The sequence below is a fragment of the Peromyscus eremicus genome, chromosome 19, assembly GCF_949786415.1.
Source record: "Peromyscus eremicus chromosome 19, PerEre_H2_v1, whole genome shotgun sequence".
NCBI lineage: Eukaryota > Metazoa > Chordata > Mammalia > Rodentia > Cricetidae > Peromyscus > Peromyscus eremicus.
The window spans coordinates 75,961,732-75,983,356 of record NC_081435.1 but is presented as its reverse complement, the minus strand read 5'-3'; the positions used below and the strand labels follow the sequence as shown (position 1 = coordinate 75,983,356).

Genomic DNA, 21,625 nt, shown 5'->3' with positions numbered 1-21,625 from the left:
AATAATCATTGAGTGAGGTAACCCAGACCCAGAAAGCCAAAGTCTTATGTTTTACCTCATGTAGATGTGGGCTTTGAATTTTTACATATGTCTGTTAAAATTGGGGTACCCCAAGAAGTCAGGAAACAAGTAAGGGGCCATGGTTGAGAGGATTTTGAAGAGAGAGGAGACAGAACACAGGCAAAACGGAGAATAAGGTGGAATGGTGAGTAGGGAAGAAAGAAGGGTAAGTAGGATGGAGGATGAGAGAACAGGGTAAAGGGAGGATATAGGGAGTGGACAACTAACACTAAAGACTTTTGAAAAATATATGGAGTTACCCTATAACAAGGGCAAAAATGATGCTACTAGACACTACAGGCTAGCAAATAAAAGCCCAGTGCCAGGAATGTATTTCCTCACTTGGAGTTGTTGGTCATTGAGCTGAAGACCACACATACTCAAGTCATAGAACATAGAGAACTACAGCTGATACTCATCAGGAAAGTTTATCATTAATGGCTGGCTTTCATACAGCTGAAGTGTGCAATGCACAAAGGAGAAAAGTAATCATCAATCTTACTGAGCTGTGAACCTTGTGATCTACAATGACCTACAATGCAGCAGATATAACCACTGTTACAATGTCATAGAAGAATCCAAACCACTTTCTGGTTGGATTTGAGGCCCACTCCAAAAGACAGAACTTTTGCTTGGCACTGTTAATAATGCCAAGAACTCAAGGCTAGCTGGCATAGGCTCTAGGAGAGAACCTATTGCTATTATTCTGCTAAATGGATACAGTATTAAAATGACTCCAAAAGATTTATTGTTATACCCATATATTAGTGTATCTCTCCACCCTCGTAGATGTGATTAATACAAAGACCCACAGTTGGTCAACATGCAAAGAACAAGAGATGGCAGAGAGAGTGCTCAAACTTAAAGAAGATATCCATATCACATCCCATCCTCCAAAGGGATCTTTTTGTCCCCTCTTCCATGATGATCCCTGAAGGTAGGATCATCATGGAAGAGGGGACAAAAAGACTGTAAGATTCAGGCAGCGGACAACTTCAGAGAAAAACTGTTTCCTGGATACAACAGAGCAGTTGCACCTAAGAACTGATGTAGTGGGTAGCCATTCCAGCTTTGATCTGGAAGTTCCAACCCCCACTGAGGCTTCAGTAACTGTCACGCCTACAAGGCAGGGCCAAGAGAGGACCCTAAAGACCCAACATCTGGATGTGCCGCCTCTCTTGTGTCCTGGACCCCGGATGCTGGAGGTAGACCGAGCAGAGTTCTCCAGAGAACACCGCCATACTGTGCTACGTCTTCCCCAGACCCTGCAACCTATCTATCCCTTCATTTGTAAGTTACGCCACTAAATAAACTTCCCTTTTAACTACGTGGAGTGGCCTTAATAATTTAACCAATATCTGGCGCCCAACGTGGGGCATGAACCCACCGTGAGATTAAGAATCTCATGCTCTACCGACTGAGCTAGATATTGGTTAAATTATTAAGGCCACTCCACATAGTTAAAAGGGAGGTTTATTTAGTGGCATAACTTACAAATGAAGGGATAGATAGGTTGCAGGGTCTGGGGAAGACGTAGCACAGTATGGCGGTGTTCTCTGGAGAACTCTGCTCAGTCTACCTCCAGTGTCCAGGGTCCAGGCCACAAGATAAGCAGCGCATCTGGATCTTGGGTCTTCAGGGCTCTCTCTTGGCCCTGCCTTGTAGGCGTGACAATTACCGAAGTCTCAATTGGGGTTGGAACTTCCAGATCAAAGCTGGAATGGCTACCCACTACAAACTGACAGTGTCTGTGACTATATTCATGAGATCTGTATAAGATCAAGTCAGACAAAATCCCAGCAGGGAGAAGGTCAGGAAGTCCCATTCCTATCTGACGAGTTACTGAGGGTTGCTGGAAGAGGGAGAGTCAGTCTTCATGAATGAGTTCTTGGAGAATGTGGTGGTTTGAATGAGAATGGTCCCCATAGGGGCACATGTTTAAAGACTTGATTCTCAGTTGGTGTAACTATTTAAGAAAGATTAGAAGATGTGGCCTTATTGGAGGAGGTGTATTACTGGGGACAGGTTTTGAGATTTGAAAAGACTTGTACTCCTCCTAGTCACTCTCTCTGGCTCATGGTTGTGTCTCAAGATGAGAGCTGTCAGTTATTGCTCCAGTGTCATCCCTGGCTGTCTGCCTGAGGTCAGGTTCCCTACCATAACGGTAATGGACTCTAATCCTCTGAAACTGTAAGTCCCAAATAAATTCTTTGTACTAGAAGTTGCGATGGCCATGATGTCTTATCACAGCAATAGAAAATAAACTAACAATGAGAGGCCATGCATGCTCCAATATCTGGCCCTACACCCAGGCACACACTGCACATACTGCCAGCACTAAATGGACTCTGTGGGTTTAAAATAAGGAACATATGAAATTGGGAGGGAATACTAGTTGCAGGGTTAGGCAAAGAATTAGAGAAGAGGAAATGGGGGGTGATTGGCTTCATAAAACCCATTATACATATGTGAGAAATTCTTAACCAATAAGAAAAAAGAATCAGAAGATAAAAAAATACAATCTTATACATAGTTATGATATAACTACACACTATTTTTGTATGTATTCCCTATGATATAATTCTATAAAGTAGTCATTTAGAAGATATTCTGGGACATGACATTTTAATTAACTTCCTAATAACAATTTTCTATGAGATGAAAAATTTTAGAAGCAACTGAAACAAATAATGAAATTCTTTCATTTTGCATTTGAAGAACTGAATCATATGAATTAAATGATTTGACTAAGGTCCACATATGATATTCCTCTCAGAATACTTTTATAGAGACTTTAAGTATTGTTTTGAAGAACAACAGTTTTAGGATACTATACTACCTCCTGATATTTGAGCATGTGGCAAAACCCATAGCCTACATAAACAAAGAAAAATACATATATCATCTATAATAATAGGTTGCCATTTAGTGCATTCTGATGATACTTTGGCTCACATGTATTATCCACAGGGCAAAGAACACAAAGTTTTGTAAGACTATCAATGTCCTGCCTTACATTAGACTCACATTTTTCTAAAATGTGTACACAAATAAAAGTCCTCTGTTCATTCCATCTTAAACTTTCTCATTCCTTTCCTTTTAATAAATGCTATGCATCCATAGTCTATTGCTGATATGAACAAGAAGAAGATGATTTATAAGGAAATGTCTTACATAACTAAGATATGTTTTCATGTTTCCATATCCACACAGAATGAATGGATGATAGTATATTTTCTAATTTGGAAGAATAGAAAGGAAACACAGTCATTAGCAAAATCATGATACCCTATGGTTGAATAATACCTCATTTTCTTTTTTCAAGGTTGTAGCACCAAAAGGTAATAAACAATAAACTTTATAATAAATAACATTACAATGTTCTAAGGAAACAGAAGAGCAAGACAAATTTCAATAATTCCTCTGTCATGGAGTTTTCACCAAATAGCTTCTTATAAGCTGGCTCATCTTCACTATGAATCTAATGGAATAGAGCACTGTTAGGAAAACAATATCCTCTTTGCCCTAGCTACAACTCTGTATTTCACCAGGTCCAGCAGGACTGGCTACAGGAAGAGGCTAGACTCCCTGAGTTTCTGGTCTTCTCAGAGAGGTCAGAAGACAAAGGTTGAGCACATGATTCTTACAGCACTCTTCTCCTAGGGAAGTCATTTAAACCCCCAAGAGGAACACACGCTGAGAAAAGCAAAGATTGTTCTACCAGAAAACTGCTCTGAGAAGGTCAAAGTTAGAAAACAAGCTACTATACTGGATGGATGAATAACTTACGAAAAGGTATGATTTTTTTTTTCTTGTTTGCTATACTCTTTAAAATGCAATGATCTCAGAAAAAAAAAAGTTTGTAAATCTGATGGAACCAAGACAACAGTGTAGCTGAAGTTTTCCTGTGTCCCACCTGGACCGTGGTCAGGACAAAACTCTCACCTGCCAGTCCTGCAGCCACTTGGACCCAAGTAAACACACAGAGATATGAAACCTTAGACTCACAAATATAGGATAAATAGGATATCTTCTTTAATTTTGCCAAATACAAATAGACTAGATATTATAAATAGACTAGATATTGTAACTGTAATTCTTGCTTGATAATTGTTTTGTTATATGTAATTTTACTATCTTAAAGTTAAAACTTTCCTTTTTGAAAAAAAAAGAAAAGGGGAAGTGCTGTGGATATTGCTCTGTATAAATAAAATGCTGATTGGCCAGTAGCCAGGCAGGAAGTAAGTATAGGCAGAACTAGCAGAGAGGAGAATTCTGGGAACAGGAAGGCTGAGTCAGGAGATGCTGTCAGCCACCATGAGAAGTAAGATGTAAAGTACCAGTAAGCCACAAGCCACATGGCAACTTATAGATTAATAGAAATGGGTTAATTTAAGATATAAGAACAGATAGCAAGAAGCCTGCCACAGCCATACAGTTTATAAGTAATATAAGTCTCTGTGTGTTTACTTGGGTCCAAGTGGCTGCAGGACTGGCGGGTGAGAGAGATTTGTCCTGGGCCAGGTGGGACACAGGAAAACTTCAGCTACACAACAGAGACAGCATCCATTTTGGTTTTTTTTTGTTTGTTTGTTTCTTTTTAAGATTTATCTTATGTGTATGTGTGTGTGCCAAAGTGTATGAACATGCACCACATGCATCGAAGATTCCATGGAAGTCAATTGGAAGAGGGCACTGGACCTCCTGGAACTAGGTTCTTTACAAGAGCCATAAGTGCTTTTACCCACTGAGCCGTTTCTCCAACCCAGCATCTAGTTCTAACTGGGAGAAGCTGAGAGGATGCATGTAAGGCAGTAGCTACAGGGGAACTATGGCCTCACTCAAATGCTGAGGAGATATTACTTACAATTATTACAACTAGATATTACAATATCTAGTCTATTTATAATATCTCCTAGAGGAGACCAAGCTTCTGAAGCAAACAGCTTCTGGAGGCAGATGAGGAAATGTAGGAGGCTGTCAGGATTCTTAGCTGTACTGAGAAAGCAACTAGATTTTGTAGGACAGAGAAAACAAGTTACCCCAAGGAGCCCTGTAAATCCTCCATTGTGGGGCGTTTACCCAACCACCCCCACAGTTCCCCAGAGTTTTCTTGAGTGTGAGCAGCAGGAAATATTAGATAGAAGGATTTATTTCGGAGAATATCGCGGAGATAAACAGATAGAAAATAAAGGATAGCCTCGAGAGGGCCTGGAACCTATTCCAACGGGCCCCGACTGTCTCTGCCCCAGGGTTTTTACAGAGACGCCAAGGGGTGGAGCAAAAGACCTCCTCCCCCAGCACAGTCAAGTGCAGACCATCTCAGACACCTGCACTCAGGCCCGTGGTCTAATCATCCTCTATGTGGACCTGCTGGGTAAAGCCACGAGGAACCCGAGAACGGGCTCCCACACTCCATGCATCCTTTAGCTGGACCAGAGAGTATCTCCTTCTGTCCTCTTGTTGTTAATTTTAATTAAATTTCCGTTAATGTACAAAGAAATGGCTTTTACTGTAACATTTTCATACATGTCATTAACACCCCATTACTCTCCCCTCTCCCTCTTTCTTGCTGGTCCGGCTCTACCTAGAAGCAGCACACCCTTCTGATTTTATGACATCCATTTCCCTCTTACTCCTGCCTTTCTACCAGCGTTTTCTTCATTCCAACAGTCAAGGCTGATGCTAAAAATGTACAAATAGTCACACCAGAGACATCTTCCTGAGGATAATCCTCACGATCAAGAGGACAGAAAAACCTCCAAATTCAAAGCAACAAAGGGACCACCACAAATTAGCAGAGGGAACAATGGTGTGAGTTCCATCTAGCTGACGCACAAATCCTTCATACATGATTCCACCTTTCCCACCTTTTAAGAGGTGATACAAATCATAAAATGGTATTAAAAGGCTCCCCTACCTATCCCTGAGTCAGTGTCTCATATGTCTGATGCTGGCCTTGAACACCTTCTATGAACTTGAACTCTTGCTTCTCTTGCCTCTACCTCCTAAGTGCTGGAATTTCAGGTGTATGTTACCATACCCAGTGTATGTAGTTTTGGAGATGGAGCACAGAGAATTATGCATGCTTATGCAAGCACTCTACCAAACTACACTTATGGTAAGCTAGCCCTTATGCCCAGGACCGTAATGTCAGACACTCAAATGGCTGAGACAGGAAGATCATAATTTCAAGGTTAGCCTAGATTACAGGGTGAGTTCAAGGCCAGCTTGGGCAACTTAGAATTAGTCTCAAAATAAAAGATAAAACAAGGAGCTGGGGCTACAGCTTAGTGACAGAATAGAATGTCTGCATAATGTGACAGAGATACACACACACACACACACACACACACACACACACAGCTTTACATGAGGTAATTCTTAAAGTCCTATTTATACTTGTTAATCTATTTATAGTTTTGTATTTTATTGCTTACCTAATCAAAAAGTAAACATTGATTACTTAATAAGATTGAAAAATTTTAAATTATGAATACTGAAAGTGAATTCCCTTAAAGATACATAAAGTCTAGAAAACAAACAAAAACAAATCAAGCAATCACACACCTGAAGAACTGTTTCATTAAGTCGCTCTGAAAATTTAAGACTTTCCGGAGTTCCATCAAGAAGAAAAGCCACTGTTGGGGCCTGGCACGCGTTTGTTCTGTCCTTGTCCTGAAGACGCCTCTTTTCCTCCTCGGCCAAGAGAACAGACAGGAACTGGAGGCTGGCAATACTCAAGGCGGGGCACCTGACTGACAAGCCCACACATCTGCACAATGTATCTAAAGGGAGAACGATGATTTCAGATGAAAATGTTTGAAAACTTCAAAATTAAGGAGTGAATTATTCAGATTTGTCTTAGTAGTTAAATTTATAGCATTCTTATTTTTAATGATGCAAAGCTATCAACAGCACACAGATAAGAAATATCAAGTTTGAAAGTCAGTATTCAGGCAATATACTGAGTTAAATCTATTTAATTTTTCATTATGTGAGTGTTTGTATGTATACACAGACAAAGTATGGATGAATGCTTTGAGCTAACATCTAAAGTTCTGAGAATTTTTAAATTCTGAATTTTTATTTCAGTACTATGAAAATGTTAGCCAGAGCTTGCAGATATGGCTGAGGTATGGCTCAGCACTTGTCTAGCATGTATGTGGCCCATATGGAAGCCTCTATTTTATATGTTGTTTCCTAAAAATATATTTTAAAAATAATTAAATAAAATGAATATTAAAAAGACTAGCAAATGTTAGACATAAATACTATGTAAAATCTTGCTATGTTAAAATTTATGAGACTATAAAGAAATCAAAGTTTACTACCTTAAAAAATAGTCACTTACTTACTTTAATGAGAAACAAAAAAATAAAAAAAAACATCATTTTTGGTAATTCTATGCTATAAAAATGCCTTGAGAAAATATAATATTTTAGAACTCATGTTTTATATGAAATTCTATGTATGTACATTTAACACAAAATGCCTATAGCAAAAAAAGGCCTGATTTTTATGGGAAGAAAAATAAATCTAATTATTTTATAAACTTAACATGTGTGTTTTCATGAAACCATAGACTTTTCTTCTTACTTGGTTTTACTTCTTACATACTGAAATTTATTGCAATTTTTCAAAATTATTGCGTTTTGGGGAAAAGGAGGCTCATCAGGAGTATTGCAAATTCTCAAGTCAAGAGCCCTGCAATTCTTTCATATGCCATGCCATAACTACATGGAAAACTTACACATTTAACTGGGAATAAAGACTTATCTTATTTTTATTTGGTGAAAGACCCAATCATTCAATGATCTTACCAATCACTGCCTCCCAGTGCTCGGCAAGAGTTGAGGTAATAAGAAGAAGGGAAACAGTACCAGCTTTCCTCAGGAGTGTGGCCAGAAGGTCAAATAAGTGTGTCCATGTGCGATGAAAAGCCAATACTAACTGTACATCTGTAAAATTAACCAAAATACTTCAAGTTATTAACAAACAAACTCTTCAGAAATATATAACTCTGCACACACACTTGTCAAAAAGAAAATCAGTAATTGCCCAGTGGCTCAGGTGCAGGACACACCAATCAGAAGAGTGGCCAGCCTGCCAGCTGAACTGCCCCACTCCCCAGATTCTGTTCCCAAGGCCCATCCCACAGCCCAGTAGCCCCACCTCACTACCCCCACCACTGCTGGGCCCTGCCCTGACCCCAGCAGACTCCTGATGCTCAGATGCAGGCCATACCAGTCAGAAGAACCGGTGAGTGACCTCCCTGCCAGCTGAACTGTCCCACTCCCTGGATTCTGTTCCCAAGGCCCATTCCAGTGCTCAAGAAAAGCAATAATCAGTATTTTCCTAGTTAGGGTTTTTATTACTATGATAAAACACTATGACCAAGAGCAACTTGGGAAGGAATGGGTTGAAATAAACCCATAGATTTCAGCAAACAGTGACATCTTCAAACCCTTCAGAGATCTACAGAATATGGCATTTGAAATGTTTTAATAACTTAGAAAATTTTTCTTTTTGTTATGACTATGAGACATGTCAGCTCCTGGCAGTACCAATCTACTTCAGAGAAAATATGAGCATCGAAGAAACTGCATATGGAGTTAACTTTCATTGTGGCCAAAGTTAGCCACTGGACAACAAAGTATCCTCGAATCAGCTGCTGACAACAGGACAAAATGGACAGATAGGACACGAAACAAAAGACTACTGATTCTTGCCAAAACAAGTGTGGTTATGGCTTTATCAAAAGGCATCTTCTGAGGCCAGAACAATATGGCACCATCCCTGAAGTGGCCTTCGCAATCTGGAAAAGGTACAGTGCCCTTTTCTTTGAAGGCAGCTGAACAGGCAGTGGGCCGATGACTTCTGATGTGCAATGGAACAGCAGCTGAAACAGTTATTCTTGAAGAGTAACTAAACTCACACCTCTCAATAGTAGACTGGCATTTTTTTTTTGTATTTTTGTTTTATGATGTCATCTTTTTATTATTATTATTATTATTTTATTTTACAATATAATTTAATTCTACATATCAGCCACGGATTTCCTTGTTCTCCCCCCTCCCGCGACCCTCCCCTTTCCCCCCAGCCCACCCCCATTCCCATCTCTTCCAGGGCAAAGACTCCCCCAGGACTAAGATCAACCTGGTAGACTCAGTCCAGGCAAGTCCAGTCCCCTCCTCCCAAGCTGAGCCAAGCGACCCTGCATAGGCCCCAGGTTTCAAACAGCCAACTCATGCAATGAGCACAGGACCCGGTCCCACTGCCTGGATGCCTCCCAAACAGATCAAGCCAATCAACTGTCTCACCCATTCAGAGGGCCTGATCCAATTGGGGGCCCCTCAGCCATTGGTTCATAGTTCACGTGTTTCCATTCGTTTGGCTATTTGTCCCTGTGCCTTTATCCAACAATTCTTGCTCATATAAACCCTCCTCTTTCTCGCTAATTGGACTCCCGGAGCTCCACCCGGGGCCTGGCCGTGGATCTCTGCATCCAGTTCCCTCAGTCACTGGATGGGGTTTCTAGTATGACAATTAGGGTGTTTGGCCATCCTATCACCAGAGTAAGTCAGTTCAGGCTGTCTCTCGACCATTGCCAGCAGTCTATTGTGGGGGTATCTTTGTGGATTTCTGTGGGCCTCTCTAGCACTTTGCTTCTTCCTATTCTCATGTGGTCTCAACATCCCTAATTATCAGGGAAATGCAAATCAAAACAACTCTGAGATACCACCTTACGCCTGTCAGAATGGCTAAGATCAAAAACACTGAAGACACCTTATGCTGGAGAGGATGTGGAGCTAGGGGAACTCTCCTCCACTGCTGGTAGGAATGCAAGCTTGTACAACTACTTTGGAAATCAATATGGTGCTTTCTTAGAAAACTGGGAATCAATCTCCCCCAAGATCCAACTATACCACTCTTGGGCATATACCCAAGGAATGCTCAATCATACCACAAGGGCACTTGCTCAGCTATGTTCATAGCAGCATTGTTTGTAATAGCCAGAACCTGGAAACAACCTAGATGCCCTTCAACTGAAGAATGGATAAATAAAATGTGGTACATATACACAATGGAATACTACTCAGCAGAGAAAAACAATGACATCATGAGGTTTGCAGGCAAATGGATGGATCTAGAAAAAATCATCCTGAGTGAGGTAACCCAGACTCAGAAAGACAAACATGGTATGTACTCACTCATAGGAGGATACTAGATGTGGAACAAGGATGACTGGACTGCTACTCACAACAACAAGGAGGCTACCTGGAAAACAGGACCCCAAGAAAGACACGGGGATTGCCCAATGACGGAGAAATGGGTGAGATCTACATGAACAGCCTGGACATGAGTGGGGGTAATGAAGGGCGAGGGTCGAGGGAAAGAGAGCTTAGGAAAGTGGGAGATCCCAGCTGGATCAAGAACAGAAAGGGAGAACAAGGAATAGGAGACCATGGTAAATGTAGACTGGCATTTAATAGAAGAATATGAAGAACAGGATGCTGAGATGAAGCCACACACACACATAGCAAAGAAGAATGGACAGCTGAATTAAAAAACATCAACAATTTCCAGAATTTAAAATCATGAATCATGATATGACACTAGTGGAATTCAGGTGTTTCTGGTACATGGACTGCTCTCACCCAATGTAAGGTCGAACTATTGACCTTGTGTACATCCTACTTCACAAATGAGTCTGTCAGATACGCTAAGCCTATAGGCTGAAGATGATGCCCCAACACTGTGAAGAAACCTCAGGTGACTGTCCAGGCAGCTGGCTGTTTCTGTCAACTCACAATTTTTTTTTTGGAAGCTGCACTTCCTGTTTTTATTTTTTATTAGGTAATATTTCCTTCTTGGGTCTCTAAGAGAGTTGAAGATTAGTTAGGATAGAAAGTGAATTAGGTACATTTTGGACTTACCAAAATAGGATAGATAATGGAATTATTTTCTCTGAATTTGTCAAATACAAATGAACTAGACATTGTTTAGGTACTTACTACTTGTATATATGGTATATAGTTATTGTACTTTCATATATAGTTTTTCTTATGTTAGTTATAACCTTTTTCCTCTTTTCTTTTTATTAAAATAGAAAAGGGGAAATATGGTGATATTTTAATTGTACTGAAATGTGATTTTATTTGTATGTTAACAAATGAAGTTGCCTGGGGGTCAGAGCTAATAGCAAGCCATAGCAGAAACTGGGCGGTGGTGGTGCACGTCTTTAATCCCAGCTCTTGGGAGGCAGAGCTAGGCGGATCTCTGTGTGTTCAAGGATACAGCCAGCATGGAGACACACGCCTTTAATCTCAATACCAACCATAGAAGACCTGGAGGTCTGTACAGACGGGCAGTGATGAGGAGCTCATGTGGTTGGGTTTACAACCAATAAGAAGGCAGAATAGAAAGTCAATAAAAAAGACAAACACACAGGAAGTAGGTCTCTGGCTGAGGAGGACAACAGCAGCAGTGAAGGGTAAGGTTTTTAGCTCTTAGCTGTTGCTCTGACCTCTTGGGCTTTCATCTTTGCATTGGCTCTGTGTTTCTTATTTACTAAGACGGTTACACCTACAGTGACACATTACCATCTATCACTAAGGAAAGTCAGGACAGGAACTCAAACAGGCAGGAACTTAGAAGCAGGAGATGATGCAGAGGCCATGGAGGAGTGCTGCTTACAGGTTTAATCCTCATGGCTTGCTCAGTCTGTTTCCTTATAGCGCCCAGGACCACCTGTCCATGAATGGCACTGCCCACAGTGATCTGGGCCCTCTACATCAACCATCAAGCAAGAAAATGCACCATAGGCGTGCCCATAGACCAATGTGATGGTGCATTCTCTCAATCAAGGGTTCTCTTCCCATATGATTCTACCCCGAGTCAAGCATAAAAACCAGACTGCACAATTATCCATGTTACTACAATTAACTTCATTTTTTCTACTGCTTCTTAAAGGTATGTCCCTCCACCCTTCTACAAAGCCACACAAGCCATCCTCTCATTAAAATGTGGTCAACAACAATCAGAAATTGTGATACAGTAAATATAAACTACAATTTCAAAACTGCACAGTAGGCACATTATAAAACATGACAGTGTCTATTTCTGTGAAACAAACTTTCCTCTTATTTTCTTTATTCCCTGCAGCATCTCTGTGCAGAGATGAAAAGGAAAGCACAATGTGCTAAGGTCAAGGCAGAAGAGAAAGAAAACTTTCTTTGAAGAGCCAAGCAGAGAATTATTCCACAAAGAAAGCTACACTACAAAGTGGACTGAGCACGGCTGCCTGTGTGGACCCCATGTTAGAGAAGTTGACCTTCCACAGTGAGGATGCTGTCTGTGTAAACGGAAGTTGGACAGCAGTGGCTGTCTATGGAATCTCTCCGGTGACACCTTTGCAGTTCTGTCACCATTCACCACACTTCGCTAAAGTAAGCTAGAGACATTGTCTAGGCATTCCTCAGCACCAATGAGGTGCTTGGAGAGAGAACCTTTCAAGGATTCAGGTCACAACCAGTCCCAGGGCTCCTCAACTACCATATCACTAAACTCACTAAGAGGTATTTTAGATGTTTGCTCATTGTCAATCCCATAAAAATTTAATTCCAAAGATATGCTGTGTACTCACATATTCATGTACTACATGCATATTTGTAGTACCCCTTTAAAAATTCATAAGTACTCTTTTTAATTCAATAAAGGCTTAGGAATGGTAAAATATTTAAGTTGGAAGGTAGATTTAAAATGTTATTAACATTTAACTTTATTACCGTACTTACTAAATATTTTAGTTGAATTTGTTTTTGCATATTATAAGGAATTGAATTATATATTTGAATTAACAAATCATATAAATATATAGTATACTTATCGATATAAATATCTAACATACCTATATATATTAGAAATATATGGAAACAGAAATATAGCCAAAGTTTAATAAAAATCATTCACAAATTAGTTTCTAAGAAAACAATTTAAAAATACTTTCCTTAAGATAGATTTTTTAATGAACATTTACACTTTTGCAAGATACAAGTAAAAAAACTTAGCTGCTAAATGTACCTTCAGATATTATTGATAATTTTGTCTTGCAGTACTTTTTGTAACTAATCATAGGATTAAATAGTTCTTTATGATAAAATACATAGGAGGAACAATAAAAAATATCTGTAGGGCCACAGTAGTAGTCACACCACCTCTTGTCAGGTGTACTAGATCAAGTGACTCATCATCTTCATCATAGTTTGGTGCACTCAGGTTGCAACGCTTTGCACATCTTCATAAACTCAATGTCAGTGTTGGTCAAGTAACAGTCACAAAAACCCTACAGCTTAGCTGTCCCCTATTGGAGGAGGGGATGAGGGGTAGGTCGGGGGTGGAGGGAAGGTTGGAGGGGGAGGGAGGAGGGATGAGAGAGGGATCTGTGGTTGGTATGTATGCAGATTGTAGCACGTGTTTCAGCTGACAGAAAGAAGAGACTTTTGGTCCATTTTTTTAGGCTTCTCATCTGCCCTAAGTTTCTCCTGGAGCTACTTCAAATCATTCTAATTATAAAACATACCTTCAAAACCTCCCAAAATACTGGGAGAGTTGGTGGGTGGTCATCTGGAGGAGAATAAGATTTGCTCCCTCAATATTGATCACTTCTCATCTACACTATAAAAACAAAACTTAGCTGAAGTCCCTATTGCTGAAGACACCATATATTTTGGACACGGGACCCAGAGAATCAGAGCTAGATCTGACCTGAAAGCCTCTTCTCTGAAAACACATTTCCTGGTAGCAGAAGGCCCCATTCTAGTTTTCAAAGGTGGGAAGCAAGCAATCGTCCTAACCAGCTAAGGTGCCTATGAACTACCACAGTGACTAGCATGGCACAATAGCCCTAAAGGTACAGTACTGCCACCCATACCTTGGTGGTAACCAACAGGTCTCTAATGGATTTCCTCCACAAGAAGAAAATAATGCCTACTACTGTAACCCTAGCCAACTATCCAAGGCTAGTGAAGTCATGGATCTTGTACGAAAACCTACAGCTGCCAATTTACTAACACAGCACAGTCCCTAACTGCATTCTAATACTTGGCCTTATACTCACAAATAAGTATAGGTCTCACCTCTCTGCAACAAAAAGAAATGTCTCATTGCAACAGATGGAAATCAATACAGAAAACCACATTTGATCAAAATTCAGAGACCAAGAGATTGTGTGGCGCCCAGTCCCAACTGATACATCTACCATACAACACCTGTCCCTAAGACTCAGGTACCACTGCAGAAGAACAAGGCGGAAAGATTGTAAAAGCCAGAGGAACAAGAAGTTTGTTGTAAGATTTTATCTCCTAGAAATGTCAGAGAAGCTGCAACCATGAAGTCTCATCAACATGACTGCCTAAAGAAGACCTAAAGGACAATACCAACAGACATGCTAGAATGGAAGGGGAAAATCTCATGGGCTTCAGCCCTAGACAAAGAACTAAAGTCATATATAGAATATTGATAGTGGGAGAAATAGTCTTCCTCAGGAAAGAACTCCCAAATTGTTTATCCAATACCGAATGGCCTATCCTGAAATCATATACAGATCAATAACATTATACAAACTCAGCAGGTTATGAAAGATAACAGAGGCCATGAATTTGAGAGATACTGGGGGATGGAGACATGGGAAGAGTTGGAGGGAAGAAAGGGTAGAAAGAAAATGATGTGGCTATATTTTAATTTTTAAAAAAATTTAATAAAAACTTACCTAATACATCTTTGGTGCACACAATGAGAACTCGGATGACATTAGTGATAAGAGGTTTCAAGAGCTCATCCTGTGTCACAAGGTTAGGATCTACCAACAGACAGGACTGCAGAAGCTGGGACAAAGAGGACAGGTATTCCAAAAGAAAGGAAGCCTATTTACAAAAAGACATAGAATACAATGAATAAGTAGATCTCATGAAAAGCCAATCTCAGTGGCATCATGGTGTTTTACTTTTCTATATGTTGTAAGAAATCATTTCTTCATAAAATACACTTAATAAAGCACTAAAAAGTACTCATATAAATTATGTGCTATAAACTTAACATGCAGTAGCAAAGCATAGTTTCCAATATTAGAAGTATGTCAATAATGGTTACATCAGCACTATCAACTATACCACCAGTAAATAAAGTAGTATTTTCAAAGCTGATTTCAGTATTTCATTTAAAGAAAGTCTTTATATTTTTAAAGTAGGAACCAATATCCTAGAAGAAGCACAGAGGATATTTAAAGCCAAAGTAAACTCATTTGTAAAGAGAAATCTGCTTACAAAAATATTCCTCAAAGTGCAAAAGAAGAAGAAAATACATCTATCCTAACAGCCCAGCTAATGTTATCAATAAAATTTATTGTTGCTTTTAGTTATCCTTCAGTATAAAAAACAATATTCTTAAATGTAAGGGAAAAAATTAAAAAACTATCTCTGGACTTTTCTTAATGCTAATACTATAAGTAATACCTGGTAAATGTTCTTTTCAAACTTCCTCTGGACAGACAGCATTAAAGAATAGCAGCAATGTCTTATGTAGTTACTGTTCTTAAGCAGTACATCCTTACATGGGAATTTTATAGAGCTATGCTGAGGTCAGTTCCTATGTCTTTTCACTCATCTTAGTCTGAGGCTGTGAGAACATAATTAAGAGTTGGGAACTGGTCTCCACTTCTGGAGGTGTGCATGTCTCTATGGTACGCAGCCTCAAACCTTTTAAAAACAATTGCTCTCTTACTTCTTCTATGAGTTTGAAATTCCATTATAGAATATGCTAGCTTATTTTATATTATATAAAAGTATAAGTAACTTTATCCTTCACAAATTCCTTCTACAGATTTTGAAATTTAATTTGCTTATTTCTATAACACTTTTGTTGTTCTTTTATCTTGTTGGAGACAGGGTCTAATGTAGTCTGGGCTATCCTAGCACTCACCACACACTTGAGGTTGACCTTGAACTTCTGATCCTCCTGCCTCCATTTCCCAAGTGCTGGGATTACAGGCATGCACCACAAGACTCAGCTCTGTTAAGTCTCTGTAATCTCTTCATTTTCTGCCCAATTAAAGTTATAGCAAGTCTAACCTCTGGATACTGGAAATATTATTATAATCAAGCCAGTGAGAAACATTAGAGAAAAACTGAATTATTTTGTAAATTAACCATTTAAGATTAAATATTGATATAGTTAATTAACTATCTTTTTCTATTTATAACATTCTTAAAAACAAACAAACAAACAAACAAAAAGCAACAAAACCCAAAAACCTGCCAGTCACATACTCCAACACACTCTTGCCTGTAGCTGACTGTAACCCCACTACCAGCATTCTGCACCATGCTCTGCCTCTGACATCCATGTCTGTTGTCCTTTTCAACCTTCTCTGCTCTATTCTGTTTTTTTTTTTTTCCTGACCATTCTGTAGCAACCACTCTGTCAGGGTCCAACCCCGACCTGTCAAAGGGTTCTTGAATGGAGAAGTGAGGAACTGAGAAATAATAGGAAGAAATATAGACACATAGACGAAGAAAAAGAGACACAGGATAGCTTCAGGAGAGCTCTGGGTCAATACCACAGATGCATGGAGTTTATTCATGATGGGCTTTTTATACATTAGCAGGGGGAGGGGGGAAAAAGAACTCCTTTCAAGGTCGAGGTATAAAGTACCAACAAGTGTAGACCCTGTAAAACACCTGGTAACCATGCCTTTGGCCAAATCATCCTATTATGCAGCCTTGCTGGGCAAAGCAGGCTCAGACTTTCTGACCTTCAGTAAGGCCTTACTAGGGAACCTCTGTGGGTCCCACACTGCTCCTCTTGTGACATACCCTTTTTACCCAATGAATGTCACTCCTTCTTTCCATACCATTTGTTACTATCTGGTCCCATACTTCACATTTTATATGTGCTTCTATCTGTCTCTTGCACCTAATCCATAGATTCCTTATGGGCACAGATGTTTGCTTTGTATCAACAGCAACTAGAACAGAATCTGGTAAATGTTAGAGAATTTTCTGAATTCTTGTGCAAACAACAATGTACAAACATCAATTCACATAAGGCAGACAGCACAGTGGATCAGAGTGTGCTCTGGAACCTGCATGGCCAACTTTCCTTGCTCTGCTCAGTGCTGTGTGAAATCCCTCAACCTCCACCATTTCCTTTGTAATGTTATAGCACTGATGGTATCTCATGTGATTTTTGTGCATGTGTTTACTCAGACATGGATCCATAAGTGTCTGTCACTGCTCTCATGGTACTACACTGAACGCCCAAGACACAACTGCAGACAAGGTCTGCCCTCATTGCTAACTGTGCTTTCTAGCCTCGCTTCCCCTCACAGATTCAGCTCCAGCAATTCTGGACAGACCAACCACACTGTGACCCTGAGACCTTGCTATGCCTACAGGACCATCTTTTTCACGTCAAACCACATATCATGTTTGGGAAGGTTTTCCCTGGACACTAAGTACAGGCCCCTGCCTCAGTATCTGGTGTTGTCTCTTGCTTTATCTTTTCTTCTGAAATACTTATCATCCTTAGATATACATGGATTTGCTATCTATTCTCTAAATATCAGCGGAATGTCTTTAACGACGTAAGGGAGATTCTAAACCAGAGAAGGTATTCAGTGAAGATTTTTCAATTGTACCAACAAAAGAGTAAACAGAACATATATCTTGTAAATCAGCTGATTTAACAAAAACACTACACTAGAAAGAACGTGTGCTTCAAAAATGGCATGCAGAGTATTTCCAAGATGTTTTAGAGGCCTTCTATGTTCAGAAAATGCAACACAAACAATACTTCACTTTCCACTTTTCATCCCTTACCCACACAAAACAAATGGGATATTAAATTTGGGCCTTTAAATAAAATTTCTAGTAGCAGCAACTATATTGGAAATTGCTAAGCATATTTTACATACAGAATCTAGGCAAGAACCCCCAAATTGAGTGAAGAGCTGTGAAGAAAAAAATTGAAATTTTTTGTCACCTTGTTTTGAAAATATACATGATGTTTTTAGGGGTTTTTGTTTGTTTGTTTTGTTGAGAACAAGGTCTCACTACACAGCCCTGGCTATCCTGGAAATCACTATGTAGACCATGCTGATTTTGAACTCACAGAGATCCACCTGCCTCTGCCTCCCGAGTGCTGAAAGGTTTAGCTGAACTGTAGTGGTACACACCTTTAATCCCAAAACTCGAAAACAGAGAGGCAGGTAGATCTCTGTGAGTTTGAGGCCCTCCTGGTCTATCGGGTGAGTGAGTTCCAGGATAGCCAGGGCTACACAGAGAAACCCTGTCTTGAAAAACAACAACAACAACAAAAAGACATGTTAGTCTAACAATTTCAACCTAGGTGAAAATAACAGATATACCAGAGATAGCCTAAAATCATGAGTAAGTGGGACATACCAGTGCCCCTTTATAAAGTGGTGCTCAAAGAAATTTGATTAAACACTCATAACTGATTAAACGATGGAGTTAGGAAAAGTATTCACTGTTCTTTTCTTCCATCCCAGTTTCTCTATTAAAGGTAAAATTTTCTCCCATCCCAGTTTCTCTATTAAAGGTAAAATTTTTTGTAACCTAGTTAAAAAAGCATGCAATATCACATATATACTAAGAGATTTCCAACTTTTTCTTATGGTTGGATCTCCTTAGAATTTGTTGTTTGGCCCTCCAGGCAAAGAAACCCATGATAAAAATGAGAGGCAGATCCGAGCTCCTTACCTGAGCCTGAGTATGTTCAATAGCAAATGATAAGGGTGGCGGGGTCTTGAGTTCCTGGATGCACATCTCTATGACAGAGGCATCCACAGTACTGTCAAGGATAAAGAACACCCCATCCATAGTTACTATGCTTCTTATTAAAGACAAAACATCACAATTTGAAGTGTGAATATAAACCTGAATATAAATAAAGAGAAAGGACTTTTACAAGTAAATAAAATATTTAAGGCTTCCCAGAGTATTTCAGAAAATAGGAGAATGTTGTGTCAGGCAAGTGTGAAAAACAGAGAATTCTAACAATGAAACTGTCATAGTTAGCATCAGTTGTCAATTTGACATATCTGAACAGAGGCAAAAACAACTGAGTAACTGCCTCCATCTTACTGTCCTGTAGGGGTGTCTGTAGAGCATGCTCTTAATTGCTAATTGATGAGAGTGGGCCTAGCCCACCGTGGAAGGTGCTAACCCTGGGCAAGTGCACCCGATGGTTTAAGGCAGCTGAACATGCTAGAGGGAACAAGACAGTAAGCAGCACTCCTCCATGGTCTCTGCTTCAGTTCCTGCCTCCAGGTTCCTGCCTCAGTTTAGCTCAACTTCTCTTGATAATGATGCCTGTAACCTGTACAACAAATAAGCCCTTTCCTCCTCTAAGTTGCTTTTGGTCAGTGTTTTATAGCAAAAGAAAACCTAGGCGTAGACAAAATTCTAAACATTCTTAGTAAATAAGAAACACAAGAGCCAGGCGGATCTCTGTGAGTTCGAGGCCAGGCTGGGCTACCAAGTGAGTTCCAGGACAGGCGCAAAGCTACACAGAGAAACCCTGTCTTGAAAAACCAAAAAAAAAAAAAAAAAAAAACAACAAAAAACACAAGAGCCAAATACAGAGGTAAATAGCCAAAGAGATCAGAGAGTCACGACTACCTTATCTTACCACCTCGCCACCATCGCTTCCCCAGAGAGAGACCTTCTTCCTGTCTGACTTGTGTTTTTATTGCCTTTCTGTTCTGCTTTCTCATTGGCTCTAAGCCCAACCACATGACCTCCTTGTCACTGCCTGTCTATACAGATCTCCAGGTCTCTATGGTTGTTGGTACTAGGATTAAAGGCTTGGGTCACCACACTTGGCTGTGTCCTTGACCACACAGAGACTCTGCCTGCCATGTGGTCAGATTAAGAGTGTGTGCTACCACCGCCAGACTTCTGCTTAATGGCTATTTGACCTCTGATCTCCAGGCAACTTTATTTATTAACATACAAATAAAATATCACATTTCATCACAAATAAAATATCACCATACCTAGGACAGAAAGGAAGAATTTTTTTTTCAGTTCTTTCTTCATATCCCAGAAAAAAAGAAGGTAGTATGACTTAACAAAGAGAAGAAAGACATTTCTGACAGCACTGTTCAGAAGTAAAAAGAGAGAATGAAAGAGGAATGGACATATGCACGTGGTTAAAAGAAGAACATGCTGGGTTAGAGTAGCTGTATGTTAGGAAGAGAGAAGTCACATTCACTATATGCAGGTATATTATAGACACTAATTTTCCTCACACTCATCTTTTTAAGCTGGGGCCAGCAACAACCCTCTTGAGGATAAAGCACGTTCAATACTACAACACTATGCAAGGAATGAACTATAAACTTAGATATGCCTGAACATAATAGCCAAAGTTTTGCCACTATGCTAAAACCATCATCAGACACTCATTAATTTTAGGAAAATGAAAAATTTACAGAATCAAGTCATTGTTTCCTTAAATTTTACCAGAATAGTTCTGATGAGTTTAGTTTCCCATAGCAAAATGCATCCAAATAAAATTCAACAGTGATTTTCAACCTGGGAACATTATTCTGATATGACTGCTAGAGTCAGGAATCTTCAACCTCCTTCATGTCCAATGAAAAATAAGCAGGGGATTATACTACATGCCTTGTCTGTGCTAGAAGGCACATAAGATTTAGAACCATCTCAATTCTTTAAATTGAAGAAAAAAGTCTTTTTAATCTAAACAATCAAGCTAAGAAGCCAATAAAGGTACAGAACAGAGGGAGGAAATAACAACAGCAACTGTGAAGACAACTGGCAAGAGTAAAAGCCTGGAACTTAGTGTGTGTAAGAACAAATGAGAATACACTGTCAGGCACACACGGTCTTGTGTTCACTCATCTCTACTCCCATTTATCTCTTACCTACAGAGAAGCTCTATGAGGCGGGCTTGTTGAAAAGCATTTGCAGCTTCTCTAGGAGTAACTGCCAAGAGGTTGTCTAAAAGGCTGCAGACCGCTGACAGAAGAGACGGGGTAACAAACATGCACTGCTTGTGTAGCGGGGCAGACAGCGATGAGTCACGAGGGCACACTGGTCTGGTTTCACATTGACCTGTGATTTATAATAGAGCATAAAAATTATTCAATTTATCTGGTGGTTATTAACAAAATTTACAACTTCTTATAACACAGGAAAGTTCCTAAAGAAATAGAGGTAGGTGGTTGGTTAATTCTCATAACTGCATGGCTCAGCTTAACCTTGGAGCTAGGGAAATTGACTGCTTCTCTTCCTAACCCCCATCCCCCGTGAGTGTACATGTGTACACACAGAAGGACTCAACATTCAATCACTCATGTGCACATGCACACATACACGAATACATGTGTATGTCCTGGGAAAGAGTAATATGAGCCAAGGCTAGAACACAGTCTTTTTTCCCCCTGAAATTCTAGGGACCAGAATGTTCCCAATTTCCAAAGACTTTTGGGTTTTAGAAAAGCACTAGGGTACAG

The 21,625-nt window shown here is 39.8% G+C and overlaps 1 protein-coding gene and 1 long non-coding RNA gene across 2 annotated transcripts in view; one reads left to right on the top strand and one right to left on the bottom strand.

The window, feature by feature from the left end:
- Rttn (rotatin) overlaps positions 1–21,625 on the bottom strand; it is a 174,153-nt gene that overhangs the window by 30,808 nt on the left and 121,720 nt on the right. Inside the window, exons 36-40 of the mRNA XM_059246168.1 lie at positions 21,035–21,224; positions 18,843–18,933; positions 14,834–14,987; positions 7,884–8,021; positions 6,631–6,848 (exon numbers count right to left, since the gene is read on the bottom strand). Of these exons, the coding sequence (XP_059102151.1) occupies positions 6,631–6,848; positions 7,884–8,021; positions 14,834–14,987; positions 18,843–18,933; positions 21,035–21,224 (791 nt within the window). The remainder of the gene's footprint in view (positions 1–6,630; positions 6,849–7,883; positions 8,022–14,833; positions 14,988–18,842; positions 18,934–21,034; positions 21,225–21,625) is intronic.
- On the top strand, positions 1,162–12,691 carry LOC131895684 (uncharacterized). Its single transcript, XR_009375239.1, has 3 exons — positions 1,162–1,350; positions 3,724–3,855; positions 12,229–12,691. It is a non-coding gene; the product is annotated as an uncharacterized LOC131895684 (long non-coding RNA).